The sequence below is a fragment of the Alosa alosa genome, chromosome 3 (assembly GCF_017589495.1).
Source record: "Alosa alosa isolate M-15738 ecotype Scorff River chromosome 3, AALO_Geno_1.1, whole genome shotgun sequence".
Lineage (NCBI taxonomy): Eukaryota > Metazoa > Chordata > Actinopteri > Clupeiformes > Clupeidae > Alosa > Alosa alosa.
Genome location: NC_063191.1, coordinates 33,137,831 through 33,164,834, shown reverse-complemented (window position 1 = coordinate 33,164,834; position 27,004 = coordinate 33,137,831). Strand labels below are relative to the sequence as shown.

At 45.0% G+C, this 27,004-nt stretch overlaps 1 protein-coding gene across 1 annotated transcript in view; it reads left to right on the top strand.

The window, feature by feature from the left end:
* ube2e3 (ubiquitin-conjugating enzyme E2E 3 (UBC4/5 homolog, yeast)) overlaps positions 1-25,942 on the top strand; it is a 31,228-nt gene extending 5,286 nt beyond the window's left edge. Inside the window, exons 4-6 of the mRNA XM_048238731.1 lie at positions 19,510-19,642; positions 24,195-24,342; positions 25,199-25,942. Coding sequence (XP_048094688.1) covers positions 19,510-19,642; positions 24,195-24,342; positions 25,199-25,296 — 379 coding nt within the window. The 3' untranslated portion in view covers positions 25,297-25,942. The remainder of the gene's footprint in view (positions 1-19,509; positions 19,643-24,194; positions 24,343-25,198) is intronic.
* The last annotated feature ends 1,062 nt before the right edge of the window (positions 25,943-27,004 follow it).

The following is a 27,004-nucleotide window of genomic DNA, read 5'->3' as shown; positions in this document are numbered from 1 at the left end:
AGCAGTGTCTTCTTGGCTGGGCCTTTCTTTGTTTCGTCTGTCCTCGGCTGCACAGCCGTGCTTCGGCAGACAGTGGGGCTGCTATTGATTAAACACGGCAACGTCCATCAGCGCACAGATAAAAACTTGATTATGTTTGCGATCAAAGGCCATTGTATTGCGTTCAGGTCTGTGCAAGCTGTTGTCCTCGTGCATTTGTCAACTGTGCAGAGCAGCCTGAATAATTTACACGGAGGCTGCTCGCGCGGGTTAAGTAAGTGTGCACTCGGCTGTTTGTTTGCTGTGTGAATGCGTCGCGTAATAAGCAGGAGGGCTTTTTATTCCGGCATGTGCGTGCTCGCTGAGTAGCTCACACCATGAGTGTTGCACTTCTTCAGGGAAGTGCTAACGCTTGTGGAATTCCTTTAGCGAGCGCACATTATGATAATGGCATTCCGCAGTAAAGGAAGCCCGTAGAATCCCTTATGCGACATTATCAGATTTCTCTGTTGACTGTGCTGGATATAGTTGTAGTAGTTTTTTTTATTGGCCTCATTGTGATTTGATAGCATCTCTCACTTTTAATGTGATTTGGATTTGTGCCTGCTGGTGCAGGGGGTGGGGGGCGGTAAGGTTGGGGGCTGAGCATATTGACAGCTGTAAATGGACACATTAGTTCTCTGACACTTCAATCATTTGCTCTGGAAATGGCTCCGATGGACTGACACAGGCCAGCATAAATGAATTCATATGTTGCTCTGGTGGTTGTTGTTCTCGTATTCTTTATTGATTTTTAATTCGGCCTTACAGGGAAGTTTTCACACTCACACTTCTTTTCTTCCCCATTCCCACTCACTGGAGAAAGGGAAAAAAGAAGAGTCCCATTTGTTGTAATGGAAAGTGGCTGGAAATGGCATTTTTAGGTAGATGGGAACATTTTCATTCGCCTTATGCTTTTTTCTGGTATTTTTTCTGGTAATTTCCCCCCCAAGCTGAGCCACTTTCACAGACTTCTCAGAAGCATAGTCGAGATGAGGGATGTTTTTGTACAACGTAGTCAAGGAGACTATTTAACTAGATATGCTGGTGCACCGCTAGCGCTAATCAGCTCAAGACAGCGAAAGCGTCTCCTCTACCTGATTGTGTCATAATGAAGCAATGTGGGGAGAATGAGAGAAGACCATGAGCCGTCATAGCGAGATAGCGAGAGAGAGAGAGAGAGAGAGAGAGAGAGAGAGAGACAGAGAGAGAGAGAGAGAGAGAGAGACAGAGAGAGAGAGCTCTCAGTCTGACTGGACGGGGTAAATATTTAAAGAGGGCTTCCGGCTGTTATATGTCATGTGGAATTTGGACACATTTAGTAATCTGAGAAGCTAATAACATGGCTAATCACATGGCTAATAACATGGCTAATAACATGGCTAATCACATGGCCCTGTGTCTGTGTGGATATGTTCCTGTGTGTGTGTGTGTGTGTGTGTGTGTGTGTGTGTGTGTGTGTGTGTGTGTGTGTGTGTGTGTGTGTGTTGTGCCTGTGTGGATATGTTCCTTTGTGTGTGTGTGTGTGTGCGTGTGCGTGTGCGTGCGTGTGTGTGTGTGTGTGTGGGTGTGCGTGTGTGTGGGTGTGTGTGTGTGTGTGTGTGTGTGTGTGTGCCCATTCATAAAGGGTATTCCCTGCTCTTCATACGTTCAGAGTGGCGCCTGCCTCTGTCCCTCTGTGTTTTCCCTCCCACCACCATGGACCTGTCCGCACTGGCAGCCACACATACACTTATTCTGTGACTGACAGTGACCGCGTGTCTCTCGCCCTGGCCACTGTCCAGCTGTCACATTCACTGTGGAGTTTTGTTGTGTCACAAAATGTCCAGCAGACACATTCACCACTGCCAGTCACCACGACACCTCCCCCCCCCCCACACACACACACGCACATAAGTACATACTCACACCCACATAAATACACACACCACTCAGTAGACAAAGAACAGCCTTATCGGCTATCGATCTGAGACTACAGAGTGGAATAGACTGAGAGAGTTTGGCATCTCCATTTTGCTTCTCACGTTGCATAGCGGGCCACAGAAACACAGTTGTTGGTGCTGATAGCGTGTGTCAAGTGATTAAATCAGCATATTAGGGTGACCGGGCAGGGCTCCTTGTTGCTCTAATTAATGAATAAATGAATTTGCTCTTTTGTGAATTAATTACACCTTGTGGGGCCCTCATGGGAGGGTGGCATTACAGCATTGAACTGATCAACATTCCTCCAAGTTTTCTGCAATCCACTGATTTCACTCAGGCATTGCAGGATAGCAAGCCCTGCTTTGATAAGCATCACCAAATATATCAACCTCAATCATCAACGTGATCTCCTAAATGGATCTATACAAAATAGATGAGTTCTGTTTCTTTCTTTACTAGACTTGATGAAGTATTCCTCTTTTAGAAATGTGAATCTGGGACCCAGATGATTCAACCATGTGATTTTGATACTCTTATGCATGCACAATAATTACATCCATTACTGATAAGGCTGCTCAGTGTTATGGCAACATAAAAGTCTATCTTATATATTTAATTAAGTATGCATTATCATTTAGTTATACCAGTCAAAAATTGTATAATGTAGATTCTATTATTTGATTCTTTATTCATGCCTTAAAGAGGCTAGATTAGACACTGGGGTTAAGAAGAGTTTCCTGTTTTTATTCAGCAAGTATTCATACAGACTTTGACAATAACCTCAACCACAATTTGCTCTAATAGTACTTTCAGTACCTAAATAGTAATTGGCTAAATCCACCAGGCACTTTACATGGTGAGTGTGAGTGTATGTGTGTAGAGGACACTTGTTTGTTCTACACCCCCTCGGCCCACATTCATTCCCTGAGCCATCACTCATTGCTGATAACACTTTCAAAGACAGCAGGAACTCACAAAGCCTATGGCAGGGCATTCAGGCCCCTTGCTCAACAACAACCTGAACCGGGCTTTGCAAGCTTTGAAGCACACAAAACAGCACCTCAGACCCATCCCCCTCTACATTGCTTGCCGACAGGCTGAAGTTGTTTCACAGACATCTTTAACACTTCACATCGTCCATCATGTTTCAAAGCTGCCACCATCATACCTGTGCCGAAGAAAAACTGCTCCATCCTGCTTCAAGTCTGTGGCACTGATAACTTTGACCCGTCAATCTGCTCTGCCTCCACCCAGCCCTCACCCACCTGGAAAAAAGAGACTCCCTCAGTTTCTGCCAACACCATAATACCACAACAACTCATCTGCAAACTTGACAAACTGTACCTACCTCTGCAACTGGCTACTGGACTGTCAGAGAGGCCCCACAGGTTGGCAACAATACCTCAAAGCAGCATCACACTGAGCACAGGGGCTCCCCCAGGCTGCGTGCTCAGTCCGCTGCTCTTCACCCTGCTGAGATGACTGCACTGCAACCTACAGCACAATCACATAGTGATTTGCTGAATTTGCTGGCGACTCAATACACAACATCTGGTGGGTCTCCTGAAGGGACCAACCTCCTGCTGAGCGGGGCAAGACCAAATTGTTGTTGACTTTCGGAGAGGTCACACCCAACACCTGCCACTGACCATCGGCCAGTTGCTGTGGGTGGAGAGAGCGAAAACAGCACCAAATTCCTGGGGGTGCACATCAGTGAAGACCTCTCTGGACCACACTGCATCACTTGGCTTAAGAGAGCTCCAGCGCCGCCTGCTGTACTTCCTAAAACTCAGGGCGAGCAAGTGCTCCACCAGCCATCATGACCACATTCTGCCTGAGGCACCATTGAGAGCATCCTATCCACACAGCTGCACAGGCGCATAGTGAACACACTGGAAGGACATTGGTGCTTCCTCCCTCCCTGAACACACACACACACACAATGCACACACACTCACCACACACACAGGATGCTGAACACACACCACTGGACACATGCACCACTCCACCTGCACACTTGAACACTTGCACAACTTGTACACTTTACAACTTGGTGTTGTTGTCCTGAAAACACAACACTGCTATTCTTACAATAACACACCACTACACACAGATACACATGCACAAACATACACACAGGCACATACTGCCTGGGCTTCCTCTGTTATTGTCACTGCCAAACGACAGTACTACCCATTTCTGTGGACGATATGTGTATTCTTCTAACAGTGTGTTGGTTGGTGTGCGATTCTCTGTGCGGTTTTCTTGCTTTCTGTTTTGAACTCAGGTTAGCCTGACATACACTATTTCGCCAGTGAGGAACTTGAAGCATCTTGGTTTCCTTTTCAAGAACAGCATGAATAGCAGTCTGAATGTGTCTGGCCCACAAGCACACACACACACACACACACACGCTGTTGCTGTGCCTTTGAGGCAGGCCTTCAGAAGAGCTGTTGGAGAGTGTTTGTTCTTGCTCTCTGCTCTTTTCCACTACAGCAGAATTATTATTAAACTGCTATAACTCTGATCAGTGTACACATTGAGTAGTTCTCTCTTTGGTAAACGATCATCTCTCTCTCTCTCTCTCTCTCTCTCTCTCTCTCTCTCCCCCCTCTCTGTTGTTCATGTCCTCCTCTTTGGGCACATGAGAAGAAAGAAGAGATTCTTGGTAGGAGGTGGGGAGAGGCTGATGAATATTGTTTTCCATAACCACCCCCCTTTAGTGCGGCCTCCATGGAGACCTAACCTTATTAACCCATTAGTTCAGGGTTGTAGCCTCAGCAGCATTCTCTGTGGCCGCGCAGTTATCTGTATGGCTGACCTCTCTCAATGTGATTCTGATGCAGCCCCACACCTACAGGGCTATGTCATCTCATTACATACAAAAACAAATGATGTTGCAAAACACTATAAGCCTCCTTATTTCTTTGTGTTCCTTCAGTGAGTGTACAGTGGTACGGAGCGAATTAAGATGTGTCCGTCGCTAAATTCTTTCTGTGAGTCTGGCAGCTCCGTCCTTAGAGATGTTCTTTTCGGTCACCGTTCTTTTCTGTCTATTCTCTCTGTCTCTTCTCGCTCTCTCTATCCCTCTCTGTGTCAGTGCACACTGCAGCATAACTTCAGTCCATCGTGATCCCTCTGGGCTGGGGGGTGGGAGGTGGGGTGGTAGTGGGGGTTGGCTTGGGTGGCTTGGGGGGGTGGTGGTGATGGTGGTGGTGAGCCTCGTCTGTCTCTCTTGACCGTGAGTAGGCTAGCGCAGTGAGCTGCTGCTTTCACGCCGGCGTGTGTAGCGCCTGACAAAAAAGGCGGAGGGGGGGGTGGGGGTGTAAGCGGAGAGGGTCCTAGAGGGGGCACTCGTTGCACTACATCGGCCAGACAAAAGAGCCGGCACCCCTCGGGCCAGCTGCCCGTGCCTCCTCGGCGCTCAGACAAAAGGGGACGAGCGGCTTCAAAACATGCCAGCTCAATTTGGTGGACCATTTTTACTGCCATTCCTCTTTGAACTGAGACAAAAGGTCCCCTTCCTGTCTTCAAAGTGGCCTGTCAAGGAGGTGCCCTCCCAATTGGCACGTCTTGTCAAAAACCGTTTCGTACATTTGCAATTCCTGTGCTCTCTCCGTCTCTCTCTTTCTCTGTCTCCGTGTCTGTGTCTCTCTCTCTTTTTGTCTTTCTTCCCTCCCCTTTTCCCCTCCCTTTTTCATCCTCATTCCCAATTGCTCTGCTCTTGTTATTCCCGAGCCCTTTCGGAATCTAGCGCCTGTCCATTTGCAGTGCCTCCCCTCTGTCTCTGCCTCGGTCGCGCTTTGATGCGGTTCAGCTCTGTGGATTACGGAGGCCATCCGAATACCTCCTAGTCTGCGCTCGAAGGGCATCTTCTTATCCCTTATACCACTTATTTGACAACACTCATCTGTTAATCCTCCTTGCCCCTCCCCAGATCTCTCTCTCTCTCTCTCTCTCTCTCTCTCTCTCTGTCTGTCTCTGCCTTTGTCTTTCGTTCATTGTCTTTGTGGGCCGGGTGATGATCAGTAACAGGGATTGGAGACCGGGGGTGGGGGGGTTCGGTTGTTTATAAACCGTCATAATTTCCTTCTCTGTCTGTTGGAAAAGTAACGATTGTGCGCTGAAGTGCTTACTCATGACTGGAGTCAGAGAGCTAAGCGTCTTGTCTCATTTTTTTTCTTTTTTTTATCCCCTGCACACTATGTTCTCTCTTTTTATGCATCAAACCTAATGGCTGAGGCCAAACTATGTAGCCCCTCAGGAGCGCTGCCGCATGAGCCAGCTATTCACAGACAGTGCAGTGCAGAGAGAGAGAGACAGAGAGACAGAGAGAGGGCTGTGTGGGAAATTTGTGACTCAGTGAGTCCGTTTCTGTGGCCATTTCGCATTGAGTCTTTTCTGATGATGGTGTGAGCCTTCACAAAAATTACACTATTATAAACGTTCATAAAGATTATTTCAAGCGTTATTTACCAAAAGAAGTCACTGGCTGGGAAGGAACTAGCCCTAGTGTTGTTTAAAGGAGGTGTGAATTAGCTAGCACCACAGCAAGATTGAGTTTCAGTAGGTTGCTCCTGGACACAGTATATGGCCTCTTTATATTTCCCTCAGCAAGCCTTTTAAGTGTACAGCGGAGAAAACATCTTAAATGAATTTGAAATGCATTAAACGGATATTTAATTGTCATCTTCTGCCGTTTAAAAGCAGAGTGTTTATTACCCATTCTTGAGAATCACTTTCTTCACGGCTCAGGAATGAAAAAATCGAACAGCAACAGGCTGCCTGGCTCAAAGCACGAGAGCAAAGATGATACATTTCTCAGTCGTCGTGGCTTCTCAAATTCTGCTCACATCTCTCTGGGGATATAAATCACAGAATTTCAACATCGTGACTGAGGGCACATTTCTTTGTAGTCGTATAACGCGAATCCCACATCAGATGGTATCAGGCGTTGCCCGTGTGCTCTTGTTTAGTTGAAGCTGTTTACCAGACCCAACTGACACTGGCGATTTCAGATCTATTTACCAACCCACTACAGTGTTAGGTTTGGCTTGTGAGAGGATTACATTTTCATGTTGCCAACAAATTGGAATGTCAGTATGTTCAGGGATTGTGGCCTGTAGTCAGTCTGTCTAAGACAAAGAAGAAGAAAAAAAGAGTGTATTAAACAGTGAGGTTTAGGCAGCCATGGCCTACTGGTTAGCGCTTCGGACTTGTAACCGGAGGGTTGCCGGTTCGAACCCCGACCAGTAGGCACGGCTGAAGTGCCATTGAGCAAGGCACCTAACCCCTCACTGCTCCCCGAGCGCCGCTGTTGTTGCAGGCAGCTCACTGCGCCGGGATTAGTGTGTGCTTCACCTCACTGTGTGTTCACTGTGTGCTGAGTGTGTTTCACTAATTCACGGATTGGAATAAATGCACAAACCAAATTTCTCTCACGGGATCAAAAGAGTATATATACTTATACTTATCATACTACAATGATTTTGTCCCGGGGGAAGCAGAGTTCAGTTCTATACATCAGTGTTTCTCAAACTTTTTCAGACCAAGGACCACTTAATCAATAAAAAATAGCCTCACGGACCACCTAGCTAAAAAAAAAAAAAAAAGTAGACCTACTTCAACAGTAAACTAGATGTACCGCATAGCGGTATAAAAATATGACCGCCCGCTCCAGTCCTGTACATCCGTTCACAAAAAATAAATCACACTTCAATTTGTCTCCATATTTTACTCCATCCCCCACTCTTGAAACTTTTGTGTATGCTTGTTTGGCATGCCTGAGTGTGTGTGTGCGGCTGCACAGAAAGTACCCTACTGGTGCTGAAAAGGTGAATAGATTGTAGAATAGCCAAAGAAGATGTAGAATTGTTATAAAACCTTTAAAATCTCTAAACAATCACAAGTAGGGCAGTTCATCACAGTTCATCCATTGCAACTGGATTGATGAAAGGTCACTTACACCTGTAGGCTACATTGTATTTGGGAAAAGCAAAAGGTATCAGCATGTTATTTATTTATTTATTTTTTTATGTATTTATAAACAAAAACATCTCTGTCAGTTCCATGCCGTTTTCAACAGCTATCAAAACAAAGGTCATTTTTGGATGGATGGATTTTTTGTGAATGTTTCTTCTTCTACATAAGATTTTAGTCATCTTTAGTTCATGTAATACTTTATTGTCAATGCACAAATTAAGTAACAGTAGTCTGAAACGTTATTGTTAATGCACAAATTAAGTAACAGTAGCCTAGTCTGAAACGAAATGCTGTTTTACATCTAACCAGTGGTGCAAATAACTGACATGTCCAAATGGGCCTTGATGAAATGCGCCGCTAGACTGTTCATACACATTTTAACGGGCCAAAGTTGAAAAGCTTTTTTGTCCGTTATTGTTAGTGCAAATATAGGCTGATTCATGTTCCCTTGCATTGTTTAACTGAGGTCCATGGCTAGTCTGGCTTTCATCAGACCAAGCTCAATCTTTTAAGAAATCAAAAATAAATAGCGGGCAGATCAGGCTGGGTTCACCCAGCCTAGTCCATAGGCACCCGATATTGTTTAATTTTCGATTGAGATATACACGCAGCCCTGGCTATTCTAAATGCAAAATGCATCAGGGAGTTATGACAAAACGGTAACTAACAAACTAGATCCTAATAGAAAGTTGTTAGCTTCCCTAAGCTACAGGTAGGATTATAAGGTAGGCCTATTGACAACATAAATTGTCAATAGGCTATGCTGGCGACACAAATAAAATCTCCTTTGGAAACCAATGGCTTCGCCTTACAGTATCAAAGCGGACTTAAACTGCCATATCGTGGCGAAAAGTTGTAATAAAATTCACGCAGCTCCATGAGTCAAGGAAAGCGAATGAAGTAGCCACTTCTAAATGGGACCCACTACACAGTAGCTTAAGGTGTTTTGCTAAAGCAGCAATAATGAAATGAAGGTGTCATTGTTTGGATACTTCACACACCGTGCTTTTAATTTCACAGACTACAACTACCAAGCTGTAATCAAAGCACATCGATTCCCCTCACACCCTGCACGCACTTAAAACAAAATAAACAGGCGTCTCAGTCTCCGCATGTATAGGCAAAACTGTATCAGACGGTGTAGCGTTGGTAAATCTTCCATTGCACAGAATGATTTTGTAGCACGTGCAATAAATGACAGTCGAAAGATACAAACAGTGCTGCTATCAATTTGCTTGGTATAACCGCATTTATAGTTTTCTACAAATGCAATCAATCAAATGCCTCCATCACTCAACCAGCGCTAACGGTAACATTACCTAGGTCCTTATTGATATTACAAGATTAACATTACCTGCAGTAAAACCAAGCATGTCCGAGAAACATCTTTAGATTTATTTCGCTTCAAGAAGAAATGGGAATTACACTTCATGTGAACATCGTCCTATCCTTATTAGATGTTCGCTGCGATGTAAATTACAGTCCTTGTATGAAGCGTCCATTGTTTTTCCAACCCACTTTTAACTTCCAACAAAATTACGTCTCACTGCAACGATCGCCATCTAGTGGACAAACGACTACTTCTCGCCAATACTGAAAATGCAGCCATGATGATGATGGTGAATATTTATTTTGGCTTTCTTTTTAATCCTACTGATTTTCATTTTTACCGGGGGGGGGGGGGGGCAAATCACAAATGAGTGATTATGAGCCAGGTTGATGTGGGCCCTTGAGACCAACATACCATAAAAGATTCACAGAGAACTGTGTCTGCCCTACCCTCCTTTCGGGGGGTCCAGTCCAGCGGGGGGGCTGCAGATGAAAGCGAAAAATGGCGGTTCCATGCTATCCATGTGGGGGGTACATGCTCACCAAGTTTTGTGTACCCGGTCTTTCAGTGTCCCGGGAATCCTTGTTGGTGTACGTCACTAAATGTACACATAAATTATTTTATTGTAAGGCCCCCCATGAACGAAAGTACACAAAACTTGGCATGCATTCAGAGGGTGTCATAATGATCCTACTCTTTTAATTTCGTGCAGTTTTGACCTTGTCAGCCAGAGATATTGAGATGAAAACACCTCATTTTTTGCTTTTTAATTTTTAACTAGGTGGCGCTATACATGAAATAAGTGGTAATGGGATGGGTTGACATGCCCCCTTAAGACCAAAAAAAAAAAAAAAAAAGGTGGACCTCCTAGGCCCTACGGTTCTCGAGATATTCACAGAAAACTGTCTCCGGCCACCTACAGGCCAGTTGGTGTATAGTAACATAAATTAATTTATTGTGTGCCCCCCATGAACGGAATTCCACAAAACTTGGCGTGCATACATAGGGTGTCATAATGATCCTACACTTCCAATTTTGTGCAGTTTTGACTATGTTAGGTCACAGATACCTTCAATTACACCACCTCATTTTTACTTTTTGTGTTTAACTAGGGTGGCTATACATGAAATGAGTGGTTATGGAATGGGTTGACATGGCCCCTTAAGATCAACATACAAAAAAAAAAAATGGTCCTCCTAAACCCTCACGGTTTTTGAGATATTCACAGAAAACTGTGTCTGCCCTACCCTCCTTTCGGGGTCCAATTCAGCGGAGGGGCTACAGATCAAAACGAAAAACGATGGTTCCATGCTATCCATGTGGGGTTACATGTCCACCAAGTTTCGTGTACCCGGTCTTTCAGTGTCGGGAATCATTGACGGAAATTTGGGCATCTAAAAAGAAAAAAAAAAAAAAAAAAAAAAAAAAAAAAAAAACCTGATTAAACCTATATTGGCCACAGCGGCGGTCATAATTACACAATAGGCCTACTCACTGATTGTCTTTGCACCTTGCTTATTGTGTCAGAGAATTTATATGATTTAAACTGGCATGCCTTACATAGGCAGTGTTGCAGAAATGTTTGGATTTACATACAACTTGGTTCAATATTGCAAACAACTCATCTATATTAAATTTTACCACGTCTGCTCGCGGACTACTTTGGATAGCTTGTGGACCACCAGTGGTCCCCGGACCACACTTTGAGAAACACTGCTATACATCACACGGGTTGCTGAAGACATTTCCGACACATTGAAAAGGCACTTTTCAGAGCTACTGCTTATTATGTTCATTAGGCTCCTGGCTATTTGCCTCCAGAGCAGCTGTTTTGCTGAGAGCGGTTTTCAGGCTCAGGAGAGCTTGAGTAAAGATAACCTTTTGTAAAGAGTTAGACCTGATAATAGTTGCCAGTAGAAAAATACATAGACCATTTTCATATTACTGATTTGAAGGGATTTTGAACCACCACCTGACAGATTACTACCATGGTTTTGTTTCTTCCAAATTATTGTTTTTATGGAATTGCTAAGATCCCTTTACTTGATGAGCTGAATGCAATGATTGTGGGACATGTCTGTCTGTTTCTGAAGGAAGACACTTGGTTGCAACAGAGGAGACTTGAAAGGAAAGACTTGATTTTCAAGTGATTTCATTGATGATGTCCCACACTGAGGGCATTTCTGCTTTTGAAGTGGAGGCCAATGGTAGATCAAACAGCTTGCATCATTCTGACAAGGCACAATCTCTGATTGGATTCTTTTCATTTCCTTGTTTTGCCACTTGTAGTTCCACTCTGATATAAAAACACCACAACATTTCTGTACGATTTATTTTTCACGTCTTCCTTGTTCATGTTTTTCATGTGTGTCCTAAAGATATAAGGACTGTATGTAAATATATAGGAACTCACAGCTGTCAGGCAATATGAGTCAGTGGCTTTCAGTCAGTGCTGGGCCTCGCTGGCCGCCTGTCGACCATGCTCACCTTGCCTCACAGTATTTCCTCAGCGAGCTTGACCGCCAGCCCACACCAAGGGCAGTGCAAGATGACGGCTGTGATTACAGCGCTCTCCATCACAGTCAGAGTTGCAGGTGAACAAGCGAGCAGCCCTCACTCTCTCTTTTTTTCTCTCTCTCTCTCCCCCTCTCTCTCTCCATGAAAATGGTTCTCACTCTTCAACTTTCTGCATGTGACTCACATCAACTCGTGGGAGCTTATTCGGCCTCCCGGGTGTTTTCCATTCTGCCAAGTTGCAGGAAACAGACGTGGTACCGTACGCTCTCTATTGACAATGTGGTGCCTGCCGCAGCTAGGCAGTATGAGGTGCCAGTGCTGCCCAGCCTTTTTATGTTCTCATTCACAGTGAGAACCCAACAATCCAATTGTTTCATGATGCTCACTGTCATGGAGAAGTGCTCTCATCTGATTAAAAGTCGCTAACAAGACTTGGAAAAAGTGAAATGTACTCCGAAGAAGCCAGTTGCCTCGCAGCAAAGTTGATACAGCAAAGTTAAAGCCTTTCTATGCGTATGCCTCTTTTGTACGTAAACAAAAGAGGCATAGGCATACGCATAGAAAGGCTTCCCTTGTATTTTGAGGAAAGGCTTTAGAGGAATTGTAGAGGAATTTTCAGCCATAAATATTTGGAAAATGGGCTCTCATCTGAGATAAAGCCTGCAAGTTTTTTAGCTCTTAAGGTCAGTAATTGTAGACATTATATTCTCGTCCCTGTCATGCCATCGTTCCCTCGTGTGGATGTAGAGATGATCTTGTTTTAGCTGGCTGTATAATTTATAGTGATCGCGTGGAGTGGCTGTAAATTGTAGCCATTTTCCGACTGGGGAGAGAAATGATCTGCAAACGACTGGCAAATGCATTTTTACGAGAGGCAGTATCCGTGATTAATGGCATATTTGTTTGTTTTTCCCTGCGTCCATCCATCCAATCGCTCCTGCCTTCTCATGTAATTGCCCATGATGAAGCAGGCAGATTATGTTAGATATCATTGTGTATTGATTTTATTTAAAGACTCTCTTTCTCTCTCTCTGTCTCTCTCTATCTCTTCATTCATTTGCCTGAGAGATGTACAACAATGCACCAGGACTAAAATAATGGCTGTTGATTTGTGCAAACAAAATGAAAGCCACGGTCTGTTGTGGAAACAGAAATGTTAAGTAAATGAAATGTTTGAGAGCATCAGTCTGTTTGTCAGGCGGGGGTGCTGGCTTTTACAGTTGATTAGGCCGCCGATCGGTGGCACACTGTAAATTCTGCTCACTTTGTGAGGGGGGGAGAACTATCATTAACACTCATTGAATAGGTTTGAAAAGTACATCGGCTGCATTTAGCCAGAGTCTACGTGCCCCGGTAGATCAATGTCTGGGAATGTAAGCTGTGCAAATGGGGAGAGAGACCGAGAGTGAGGGGGGATCTAGGGAGGGAGATGGAGAGAGAGAAGCAGTGAGCAAAAGGGAATGAGTTGTGAGGGAGGATAGAGAGAGACGGAGAAAGGGGACAGAAAGGGAGTGAGGAGAGAGGGAGAGAAAGAGAGAGAGGAAGGGAGGGAGGGAGGGAGGGAGAAAATCCATCTGTGGGAATAGAACAAACAGGGTCTGTGCCAGCTGCTTCTCTTGTGGCCAGATTCTTATGGCCATTTCCTCCACAGTCGAGCATATTGTGTGTGTGTGTGTGTGTCTGTGTGTGGTGTTTGTCTATGTGTGAGAGTGTGTGTATGTGTGCGTGTGTGGTTACGTACGTTCTCACTTTGAAGAGCAATTCAAGAGACATATAAGACTAATGAGCAGTCCAATGGTGGACTGTAAATCCTTTTATGTGAAGTCCAATAAGGAGAGCATAAAATCAGCGAGTCAATACTTTTAAAACCTTCAATTTGAAGTGCATGTTTCAGCTCTCTGATTAAGATGGAGAGAGTTAGATTGAAATTGTCAGACATTGGCTTTGTTCATAATATGTTTGACTAGACATTGATTTTGCTCTCTGAATATTTTAATACAAATTGGATTTGTCTGCCTTGTCTGCTGAAGTCTTTATCTGATTCCCAAATAGGCCTTGTCTTGACGAACATGCAGGATAAAGCCTGGGAAGGATCGAGGCATTGTGACTATAAACTGGGAAAAGTAAACCAGTTCACTTTAACATTATTTTTGTTAATTATTTTCTGTTCAGTCCAGAGTGTCTTGTACTGCATACTGGTGAACAGCAGATTCAAGAGGAATGTAGTGAGCTCAGCTACATGAAGTCACCTGTTTGATTCACATGTGTAGCCTCATGAATAAAGTCCTCTTTCAGGCAGCTGAAGCTTTCAAATGATGTGTTAAATGGCCCTCTACACAGGCCGCTCTGTGTGTTTATGAAGGCAGTGTCCTCAGAAGACAGCAGTTACGTTTTTCATTAAGCCAACTCTTTTATCCGAAGTGATCTGCAGTCCAAGGGAGAACGTGTACATTCTGACAGTATGTGTGCACTTCCGTGAATCCGTGTGGTGAGCCCCAGCAGTAGACCTCCATGACTACAGTATGAACATATTTATGGAACGTGTGTATATATATATATATATATATATATATATGCAGTGTTTCCCATACATTGACTTATTTGTGGCGGCCCACCACAATATCAACACTGACATTGACCACCACACAATGATTTTCCAGGTTGTGCTAAATTGTGCTTAAATATGGTTAGCATCATAACTAATAATAATAATAATAAAATATAATTTGTTAAAAACTGTTGCATTCAAGCTGATTCTGCAAACCTACCACCACAAATGAAAAGAATTTAATTCTGTGGGAAACACTGATATATATATACATATATATGAGAGAGAGAGATATTGCAGCCATGTAACATAAGCTGAAATGATCTGCAATACCATTCCTGTTCAGCTAAATGAAATCAGAAGTGTGGCTTCTTGTGGCTGGTGCGAAGCAGAAGGTCAGTGTGTCAGCTTTCAACAGCAGGAGCTGAAAAAGAAAAGAATGCCACCATGAGTTTCCCCTCCAGTGCTCTCCCTATGCTGCAGCCTCTTGGTCAGATGAGACCCCACATCATGTCGGACAATTACGCTCGCGGTGTTATGTTTACATTTCAGCACTCAGCTGCGCTGGCGGGGTGGAGGTGGGGGGTGGTCAGCGAGGATATGGTGTCACTCTGGCCGAGCCTGGTCAGATGTGACAATGTTTGGCTGAATTAACCCCCTACCCCAACACACACACACACACACACACACACACACACACACACACACACACACACACACACACACACACACAAACACACAAACACATTCTGGTCCTCACATGACTATAAATTGGGGCCAAATTTAACATTTGGAGAGCCCGAGATTACAGTTATTCATACAATGCCATCATAATTACAGAGCCGACTGTGACTTTATTCCAATTGTCAGATGAATAACAGTCTAGGTCATATCCTGTCACTTGATTATAGCTTGCACTGCCATTGGGGGTGAAGAGGGAGAGAGAGAGAGTGAGCGAGAGGGAGAGAGAGAGAAGAAGAGATGGTGAGATCTGAATGAATGACTCCAGCCAAGCCCCAGAGGTTATTTCATTAATTGTGGCCAATTTTAGATCCAGTATCAGGTCACTGGCTGCAGAAGAGGGGATTCAGTGCTGGTATTCGCCAGGCGTCACTGGGCACTCACACAGCCTGAAACAAAGGAGAGGTGCTTGGCCACTTCAGGCTTCATTGTTCCATGATAACCTTGTGCTTAAATTTGCGTCTGTGTGTGTGCGTATGTGTGTTGGTGTGATTTGTGTGTGTGTGTGCGCGTGTGTGTGTGTGTCTGCGGGTGGTATGTCTTTGATTTCCCTCCTCCCATTTTGTTTTTGTACTTGGTCTTTCATGACGTGCTTTGGATTGACTTCCCAAATCCTCAGTTCTCCAGCCAGGACCCATTGCTGAGGCTTGAAAGCATTTCTGCTGGGTTACTGTGAGAGGCGACTGCAGAGGGATGGGAATCCTTTTCAAAAACGGACTCCCTCTCTCTCACTCTTTCTTTCTCTCTTTCTCTTACTCTCCCTCTCGCTCACTCTGTCCCTCTCTCTCGCTCTCTCTCTCTTGTTTCTCTCTCTCTTTCTTTCTCTCTCTTTCCATGTCTCGCTCTCAGGGGTCCTCTGAGTCAGTTCCAGGTAGCTCCCAGATTCAAGTTACCCCCGTTGTTTACTCAGTCCGAATCAAGGTGACCGCTGGAGGAAGTCCTCATTCTCCAGCACAGTTTGTCATTGTGGCACCTCTTGTGTTGCATTTTTTTTTATCTTCTTCCTCCCTCAGGAGGCTCTACTCGGAGGAGCCGGGGCTCCTCAGGTGGACAGGCCTAATTGGGCTTTCATTTGATTAGAGGCGTTTGTGGGTCTGGACGTCCGCCAGGAGAACAAAACTGAGGACTCTGCCAGGATATGTTCACAAAGGCTGCCATTGCTGTACAGTTTTTTTTCTGTCAGGGAGTCGACGGAAATGTGTGTAAGAGAGATCAGTAAATTAAGGATTGGCCTGGTGTGAGGAAGAACTTTCTCTCTCTCTCTCTCTCTCTCTCTCTCTTTCTTTCTTTCTTTCTTTCTTTCTTTTTTCTTTCTTTCTTTCTATCTATCTATCTATCTATCTATCTATCTATCTATCTATCTTTCTCTTGCTTAGCCTTGAACTTGAAAAGCAAAGAGGTGGAGAGAATGATGGTTTGGGAGGTGGGGAGTTGGAGGAGGGGGAGGTGGAGAGAATGATGGTTTGGGAGGTGGGGAGTTGGAGGAGGGGGAGATGGGGAGTTGGAGGAGGGGGAGGTGGGGAGCTGGAAGCTTGGGAGGTGGGGAGCTGGGAGGAGGGGAGATGGGGAGTTGAGGAGGGGAGGTGAGTGGGGAGTTGGAGGAGGGGGAGGTGGGGAGTTGGAGGAGGGGGAGGTGAGTTGCCGTCTTCTCGTCTTCCTTGTTCCTGCGCAGCAAGTGCTTGCCTCTATGAGCCATGTGAGCGTGTGAGAATCCCAGCGTAAGCCTTTTTTAATGGTAGGAGTTCTCCTTTCAGCTGTTAAAGGATAACAAGTCCAAGCGTGGTCATTAAAACCACTCTCAGAGAAAGGGAAAAGAGAGAAAGAGAGAGAGAGAGAGAGAGAGAGAGAGAGAGAGAGAGAGAGAGAGAGAGAGAGAGAGAGAGAGAGAGAGAGAGAGAGGAGAGAGAGAGAGAGGGAAGGAGGAGAGAGAGAGGGAGGAGGGGAAGGAGAGGGAAGGAGAGGGAGGGAGAGAAAGTGTGTGTGTGTGTCTGTGTGTGTATGTGAAGTAGGAAGTGGGATGGCTGCAAACACATTTGAGGTGATTATGGTGTGCGGACCCTGAGGGAGCCCTGGATTACACAATCTCAGAGTAGAGAGAGAGGGCCGGCGGCCCTGCAGCCCTGCAGACCAGAGGGGGTTGCTGGATTACACCGGAGGGGAGGGCTGGCCCAGTTTGGAGAGGGATTATTAACAGAAATGCAACGCGTCCGTCCAGTCTGTCTAGCTGGCCACCACCCCCTTGTTTCTCTCCCCAGCATTATGCAATACTGACTAAGTCAGTATTGCATAATGCTGACTTAGTCCCCCCAACACACACACACACACAGCTCACCCCCCTGAGGCCTAACGGCATCGTCAACTTTTGTTACCACACCTCTTTGAGGTATTTTTCTTCACATACACCTTCGAGGCTCTCTGTGTGTGTGTGTTTACCCACTGTGCCCTCAGCTTTTCACACACACACACACACACCATACCCATACACATACACACACACACATACACCATGCAGTGACAGGTGTGAAGCTCAGGGAAAGTGAGTGTCATTTTTAGTTAATGAGAAGGTTATTGCTCTCTCCGCATTTGGCTCATTTGGTTGCACAAGCCTGCAGCACAGAGGTGGATAATTCTGCAGTCACTGCACAATCATTTGTCATAATGTTTGGCCGATCAATTTGACCTCACCCTACTCCGAGTGTAATTTTATGTGGTGAGGTTTAAAGTTCTCTCTCTGCAGGGTAGACTGCCTTTGTACTGTGATATGTTTTTCAACTACCTCTGATGTTTTGTAGGTTATTTAACTTTTTTCACTGTTATTCACTAGACTTATGCCTAATGTCGTATTTATTGACAAGACAGACATTTTCTTCCGAAGCATCAAAACCTGCAGCCCCAGCATTCAGATGGGGTCGGGCAGGTTTTAACACCGTGGCTCAGACTCTCTGTCCAGCTCTGAGTGTAATTCTGACCGGTGTAACGCTGAAATCTCTTGACAAGGTTAGGTAAAAGCTTTCAGGCGGCACAGAGTCTTCTAAAGGCTCTTATCGGGGCTCTATTGAAACCTTCACAGATTGATGCGCTGGAGCCTCTGAAAGGATTTTTCTTCACTTGTCGACTCCTGGCCCGAGATTTTTTTTGCCACTGAAGTACTTTTGTAGTGTGTGTGGGGGGGTGACTCACTTTGCCACAAGCTTTTATATAATGATTTATTGTTCTGTTTTCATTTTTGGGGTGTTATTTTAGGACAGTTTTGATGATATGGAGTACTTTTTTGTATTAAAATTGAAAAATCTATCTGGGCCAGTTGTGCAATTCAGTTCCAAATTATGTGACGATATCAGAAAATCTAAATGTAGGCCGTATGCTTGGTTTGCTGGTTGTCATTCATCACACTCATCATCTTTTAGGCAAGTTAATTACTCTACGAGGAACAGCATATGTCTGACCTGATTTCAACTTATTATTATCTATCAAGAGCTTTCTTCCCATAATCCTCCTCCATAGTCCATCTATCTAAGGCTGTGGTTCAAACCCCTTCTCCTAATCCAGACAAAAATCTTTTTTCCCCACCACCGTAAACCATGGGGATATCCATTCTCCTTAGGAACAGCCTGATGTTGCGCTAGTTTGAAAGTAGCTTTTCACCACATGGAGCCAAGGATGAGACTGAGAAGTGACTGTGGCTGCATAGGCAGCAGACGGTGGCGGCGGTGGTGGTGGTGTTGTTTTTGATGGATGTATCAGTCTGCTTTAGTCACCTGCTTTTGGGCCATCTCCCTCTCCCATACCTTCCTCACATCCTCACTTTAAACTGCACAACCCCCCACCCCCCAAACACACACACACATACACACTTACAATTCACACGTTTAGCCATGGGCCTGGAGTGTGGGTTTTGATTTTTTTATATTCCATTAAAAGACTAGAGCACTGGGTGGGGAGGAGGAGGAGGAAGAAGGTTATGTTTCAGCGTTCCTGTCGGCTGCTTTGTGACCTGTGTCATTGAGATTTGAGGCCACCTCTCCCTATGATCGTGGTCACCCTGTAAATCTTTTTTTTTTTTTTTTGCTCTGGGATTTAAAAAAAGAAAGAGAGAGAACAAACACACGCACAAACACACACACATACATACACACAAAACAACCTTCTCAGAGCAGACATATAATTCAGCCTCTGCTCACGTTGTGTAAACAGACTGCAGATTCGCTAGCTGGCTGGCTGGCGGGCAGACAGACTTCAAGGTCGATTTGTGACAGTGCGGTGCGTCAGTCGGTCTCGACACAATACTTTCTCCTGCCTGCCTGCCTACCTGCTGTCCTTCAGACATCACTAACGTGTCTATAATGGGAAACTGCTGTGGGGAAACAACACTAACCTTTGTTTTGATTTTTTTGGTGTTTCTAACTGTTTTTTTGGTGTTGTTTTCCCCCCCTGTCTTTTCTCTCACCAGCGCGGGACCCAAAGGCGACAACATCTACGAATGGAGATCCACCATCTTGGGGCCCCCCGGCTCTGTGTATGAAGGTGGAGTGTTCTTCCTGGACATCACCTTCTCGTCGGATTACCCCTTCAAGCCACCAAAGGTACCGCGAATGCACAGCTCTTTACCTCTGATTTCCCGACATACACACTTTCACAAGCTTAAGCTGGGATTTGGGATGAGCCTCTCTTTCCTTTACCTTAAACTCCCCTAATACACAACTTTTTAGGTTTAAGAAAAAGGAACACTTTAATAGGGTTAATGCACTCTTGATGTCCTTCCTTGAATAGATGAACCTAATTATAAGCTACTTATCAAATCCATGTCATTTGTCAGGGAACAATGATACTGAAATAATACCGAAATCAATTTGGGGTTTCTTAGGAATGTATTGTTTGTGGAGGTCAGATGACTTGGCAGGTTATTTTTTGTTCCCTGAAAGTGGCTCAGGAAATGTTGTGTCATGGGTCTTGTTGTGGTCATGAGTTCATTTGAGAACTTTACAAAGGAGAAGGAGCTTTGCTGAATTAGCCAGCGGACGCCTCATCTTGGCGAGAGGAACTGCTAGTCTTTAACGCTCTCGCTCCTCGTTCGTCAGTTGAAAGGCCTGGTGCCATGTGTTACTGACACTCTCTTATAAAGCGCAGGGGCAGGAGGCTGGTCTTTGTTAATTTGAAGGCATTTGGAAGCCTAATCCAGTAATTATGAACAGGGGATTTATTTGTGTGATAGAGAAACACCACAGATCCCCCCCACCACCACCACCACCATTTCTTTTGTTTAGAGATGAAGCACAGCAACTTAGAGAGATCCTGTCTACACTCTCTCTCTCTCTCTCTCTCTCTGTGTTTGTGGGGGCGGAGTGTTTGTGTGTTTGTGTTTGGGCGTGTGCTGTGAAGACGAGCACAGCTCCTTGGTTTGTGGTCCTCTAATCCTTGCCTGAGTGAGTGCGGGAGCCAGTTCACAGCTGGATGTGCTGAGGCCAAGACAGCAGAAAGAAACGAGAGAATTGCACAGACACCAGCAGTTAGACTCCACAGCAATGAGGCACCCACACACGCACACTACACACACACACACACACACACACACAGCCCATCACCACAACCACATCCCCTTCCCCTCCACACACACACACACAAACACATATGCGTCTAAAATAATGTCTGCTTTCCTGCCCTAACTCTGTCAAAATTAATATTTGCACATGGAGCTCAGCGAGCTAATGGTGCCTTTGCACTGTTCATTTCTGCACAGTGACACGGAGAAGTGTGTTTGTTTGTTTTAGTCGGGCAGAGCGGGAGGCAAGAGAGAGAGAGAGAGAGAGAGAGAGAGAGAGAGAGAGAGAGAGGGAGAGAGACGAGCTGCTGTGGGGTGATGCAGGAGGAGGAGGGAAAAAGCTTTCTCCCTGAGGAAAAATCGCTCTCTCTCTGCGCTGTGAAGGCTTTTCCGCACTGGCCCAAACAAACTCCGACATTCCCAGCATGTCTGAAGCGTGCTAGTGGGTTTAGAATGCTGGGCAAGATAGAGGAGTAAAGGATAATGGCCACCAAAATATCCACACATCTGAAAATAACGGATGACAGCGAGGCAGGAGACTTGACACAACTCAAAGCAACAGCTGCTGGATGTTGGAGGTTGTTGGTGTTTGTTGGGGTTGTGTCAATTATTTTGTTACTAATCTCCAGAGAGAGAGAGAGAGAGAGAGAATATTACCATTAGAGAGAGAAAGCACATGGCATGCACACAGGCCTGGCATAGCGACGGTAGCAGCAGTAGCAGCAGCACACTCTGGCAGGCAGCTCTGAGCCCTCCATGGCGTCCAGACCTCCACACCTCCACAATACGGGCATTGTGCTGGTCCGCTCTGCTCCGCTCCACGCCGCTCTGCTCTGGGGGGTTATATTGGTCGCAGGGGTTTTGCACAGTCATGTGAAGGCAGGGCCTGCTGCTCAGCCACCACCACAAGCAGAAGCGCCAAAGCTTTGTGCCGTGCCGCCGCTGTCAACAAACACCGGGGCAGAGGCCTCCTCGGGAGCTAATGATAGCACATGACCCCGACACAGCTCCTTGCTGACCTTTAGTTGGACCCCCCCCCCCCTCTCCTGCACAACAATGGAGCAGTCAGACGCATGCCTGAAAATGCAGTCCGGCATTATCAGTAATCCCAGGCTGTGTGTAATATGGATACAGTCGTGTGAGAGATAAGGAGGGTGGCAGTGACACTTAAACTCATCGACTGGTGGGGGTGTGTGGGGTGGAGGGGGGGGGGGGGGGTGGGTCCTGGCTCGTATTGCTCATTCAGAATCGGATTCCCAGTACAACAGCAGCTGTGCTCTCTGCCAGAAGAATGAATGAAGTCATCGTTTTCAGATTACCCTTATCAGTGCTTATCAGGACACACTGGGGCCTGTACTACGAAGCGGGGTTACTGGCTTATCTGGGTAACTTCGAGAGTAACTTGATCACGTGTGGCGTAACTTCCCGATTAACCCGTACTACGAAAGGTAGATAGGTTTTAACCGAGGTATGCTGCCATGGCAATTTACGCTGCATCTCAAACCTGCTCCGAGCAGGTTATGTTCTTGGTTAACCTGAGGTTTCCGTTAACCACACCCTTTATAAGTACCACCCCTCCACTAACAATTCGAGACAATGTCTGCTCACCTGGATGATCCATAGCCTACGATATTGGAGCGCAAATCGTGAGGGGCTCTCTTCGCAGGGCGAGGGGTTTTAGAGACCGCCATATATTCTCTATGAAGATATAGATTGTCAGCCGAGGGAATTTGTTATCTTTGTCAGATGATCTAGGCAGAAGTCTCTAATGTCACCCTTCATAGCAATGCCCTTACGTGGACATTCATGTATTCCAACTAATCGGTGATGCTGAACATCTGAGCAAGAATACAGTATGTCCGAAAATAAATCGGACATAGGCCTAGGCTACAGCAGGCCTAATAAATTAAAATCACAATTTTAACAAACTTGTTGAATTGAATGTCATATTACTGTACCCTGCACATAAAGGCTACACATTTCCACAGCAGCAGAATCCGACCGAATGCCTCCCTCAACCCTGTCCATAATCAGCCTTCCACTATTATTTGTGATGGCCAACTCCTCTGCTACTGTAAAACACTCTGGTGCCTTACAGTAGTGTTCAAAGACACCTTTTTCTTGTTAGCTGTAAAACAGAGGCCAAGTGAAGGCTATAAGCATAGGCCTACATGTTTTCATAATTAAGAAATATTAATGCAAGCTATAACTATAAACCTACTATTCTGAATAATGTGTTTGTGTTTCACTTTCACCTGCTGCCATGTGCGTTGCAATGGTAGCAATGGTGTTGCATCTGAAATGTTCACAGGATTAGGCATACACTAAATCAGTCAATGGGGGCTACTTAAACATTCAATTATCCTATTACTGTAATCTATATGCCCACTTCTGAATTGTGTTGCATCTGTAGGCATTTCTCTGTACTCAAAATAGGCAATTTAATTATTTCAACTCATTTCAGACATTCCGCAAGCTATTAATCCTCCGTAACACATATTTGAAGAACATGTGGAAATAAAACTTTACTTAGGCATTTAGGATACCCGATCTGCAATACGTTGCCAACAGCCTTGCCTTGCTTTGTTCACTGCCGACGTATTTGATTTTTGTCGTAGAGTGGGTTTTAATTCCTCATAACTTGTCATAATAATTGTGCATTCCTCATCCGTAAAATAAGGTGAGCAGCGTCATCACTGAAAGTGGTGAATTGGCGCTGCAACCACGCCCTTTTATGTGAACGCACACAAACTCCAATTAGGTTAACCCGGCTCAACAAATCAACTTCATAATCAGCGTCGTAGTACCGATTAACACCACTTAAGATAACCAGGTTTTGTCAAACCTGGTTTAACAAAGTAACCCTGGGTTACATCTTGGTAGGTTAAGTTCCCTTCGTAGTACAGGCCCCAGGTCTGCTATACAGTAAGCTTTTTACATTATGACATGTGAAATGTGTTTTGAGAAGTGTATGCTCAACAAATGAGGATGAATAGTGAGGATGCAGACATGGAGATGGTATGTTGCTGAATATTTACCACATGTTTTGCAGTGTGTTAAGTATGAGTATATTGTCTTCTACAATGGGTAATTCCAGTCCTTGATTGTGATTGGCTGAGCTGTGTTCAAAGCTGTTGTAAAACACTCTGCAATAATACACCTGTGATGGCATTACATCAGCATTAACACACAAAGCGGAAACTGTGTTATTGCGTCTGTGTGTGTTGCATGGCAACCATTTTTTTGCTGAAGAACTGCATTGCTTGGCGAAGGAATGAATTGTTAATGATAAACTGTAGTGTTTTATCTCGTTGTGTTTGTTTTATGAAACCTTGGCAGATGTAGTAACTGTTATGAAAGCAGCAAGCCCTGCAAGGCCACGAGTTACAGTGATTTTAGAACAGCTAAGGGGGCATCATCCCTCCTGCTTAGTTCCTCTAAAATCAACTGTAGGTTGCGGATGTCCTTGCTGGGCATATCGCTTCATTAGATTTTATTTTTGTCTCCAATTTTAGTATATGTTCTCACCACACCACTCTTCACTGTGCAAAATGCAACATGTGACAATCTCATTCTAATCCCCCCCCTCCCACCAGGTTACTTTCCGCACAAGGATCTATCACTGCAACATCAACAGTCAGGGCGTGATCTGCCTGGACATCCTGAAGGACAACTGGAGCCCGGCACTCACTATCTCCAAGGTCCTCCTCTCCATCTGCTCCCTACTGACGGACTGCAATCCCGGTGAGCAGTGCTGTCTCCTCCTCCTGGTCCTTAGTCCTCTCTCTCTCTCTCTCTCTCTCTCTCTCTCTCTCTCTCTCTCTCTCTCTCTTTCCCTTTCTTTCTTTCTCACTAACTCACCAGTCTCCCTCTCCCACTAGTGTCTCTCTCTCTCTCTCTCTAACCCATCAGTCTCAATAACCGCAGTGCTATCAGGCCATCAGTCAGTCAATCTGACCTGTCGGCGGGAGTCGGCAGATGTACAGATTGAGTTGTCATTGCCAGGAGGGATTTATTTATTATGGTCCCGAGGGAAAAAAAGCATTTTCATGTCTTAACTAGATTTTAGGGGAGAATGTTCACAGATGTGAAGGATATGTCAGACTGATGAAGGATCATCAGTTGGTTCTGCTTTTGTAGTGAGAAGCTTTTCGTGGGTTTCTTTTTTTTTTTTTTTAAATACAATGCTACAATGTGAAAAAATATTTTCAAGCACCGTGCTTTTCATGAATAGTTAGTGAAATGGAATGGAAATGTAAAATGGAACAGTTTGCATCTAAGGAACGGAACACATCTATCTAAAACAGTCAATTACTAGAGCCTAGAACTCAGGGGGTGTGTGTGTGTGTGTGTGTGTGTGTGTGTGTGTGTGTGTGTGTGTGTGTGTGTGTGTGAGTGAAAGTCCTCTCTCTATCAGAAAATATGTATTGTCAGCTTGAAAATTGTGATGTGACAGTGCAGTGCGGGTGACGGTACATCAAATCCGGCGCTCCAAGGCAGTGTGTGGACTCCCCGCCACCACTGCTCTCCCTCAGGGTGTGCTTACACTTTTATTTCTCCATCATAACCCGGCGCCGTCTCTCCCCTTTCTCCCCCACAGCGGATCCTCTGGTGGGAAGCATAGCCACTCAGTACCTGACCAACAGAGCTGAGCATGACAGGATAGCCCGACAGTGGACCAAGAGATATGCCACATAAGACGTCAGGATCCCGCAACCCGCCCACTTCCCTCCACCCCTCCCCTTCAACTCCCCCTCCCCCCACACCTGCCGCCGCAGTGTAAAGATCCAGGAGGCAACTTTACAACGTGCAACAAATCTTTATAGCCTTTACAATACGGACTTCTGTGTATATGTCATACCGATTCTGCCCCGAGTTTTTACCCACCGTGGACTGGGAAGAGGGAGCCCAACAGGTAAAGACTATCGGAGTAGAATTTTGTAGCTGTAGATTTAGTTATGTTTAAATGCCTACTTGCAAGTCTTGCTTCTTTGGGATATAAAAATGTATTTTGTGATGTAATAAGGAAGATGTTCCTAAAAAGTCAACCAAATATTATGGTGCATTTTAGCCTAATCCATTATCTGTATGAAGTTATGAAAAATATGAAAAAAAAAAAAAAATCTAGCGTAGATTATTAGAAATGATGTCATTTATATGAAACCCAGATCCATTTCCAGTTATGTGGTACATGCTGTTGTGCTGTGTTTTCCCTCTTGTCAGTTTGTAATGAAGACCTCTCATTGAACGTTTTGTAGCTCAGCAGAATGAGCCACCACTGTAACACCCCCCTTCTCTCCCTCCCCCCAACTCAAAAACACAATAAACTTGTCCCCCAGGGTAAGGTGTAGTGTGTTACTCACGGATGACCGAGACGCCATGGTCGGCTAGGCTCGCAAAACAAAACCCTCACACTGGCTAGGTCAGGCTGTACGCTCTCAGCATTCCATTTATTTACATTTATTGGCAGACCATTGCGTACAATCATTTGGCAGGGTCAGATGAGCCATGAGATGGTTGCCACATGTCTATAATGATTATGGAACTGTAAAAGCATGGTAATGATGAAAAACAAGGTTCACTTTGACAGTGGAAGAGGTGGTGGGGTCTTTTTAAACATTTAGCTTTCACATCACACATCTCAGATAATAAGATTCGGTCTTGAGGTTAAACCAGTGAAGTCTTTTTCACACGAGACCCCAGTTTGTTTGTTTTTTTTTTTACAGTTATTATCGCTGTTATTATAAGTCCTTCTGCATGTCTCTCTCCTTGTTAAGTCTGACCTGAGTGTGCAGGTCAGCTTGTAGGTCCCTAGGGTGAGTTAGCATGCGTGGGAATGTGCCACTGTACGGCGACAACCAACAACACCTCTGGCCGTGGCAATGTTAACCAGCCTCCCCGCTGCGAGTCGCGATTGATCCAAATTGATCTGTGACTCTCTGTGGCGCTGCCGTTTATTTAACCATTAGGCTGCCTTAGATGCTTCTGCAGCCTAAAAATGGATGAATGGAGGGGTTGAGGGGTGAAAAGAGCTGTGCAGCCCATTTAATTGGTGCCCGAAGTTGCTTTTTATGAAGTGTATTTTTGAATTTTATGAGGCGGGAGTCATTTTCATATTTCTTGAAGTGTCTGTTAAGATGTTTATATGCGTGAGGTGCTGCCTCTCTGCACTGTTAATGTGCTGGTGTCCCTGGCTGCTTAGAGCGGGACTTTTGAGAGCGATGGATTTTTTATGAGGATGTAGGGAGGGCTCAAGCTTAGTACCTATTGCTGACTTTTGCTTTTTTACATCTTTTTTTTTACTGGTTTGGTCTGATAGGCTATAGGAGGCTATATCATCCTGTATGATCATTTCAGACACTTTCTGAGGCATTGTTTTGTGATGTGTATAATCCATCAGCAAGTA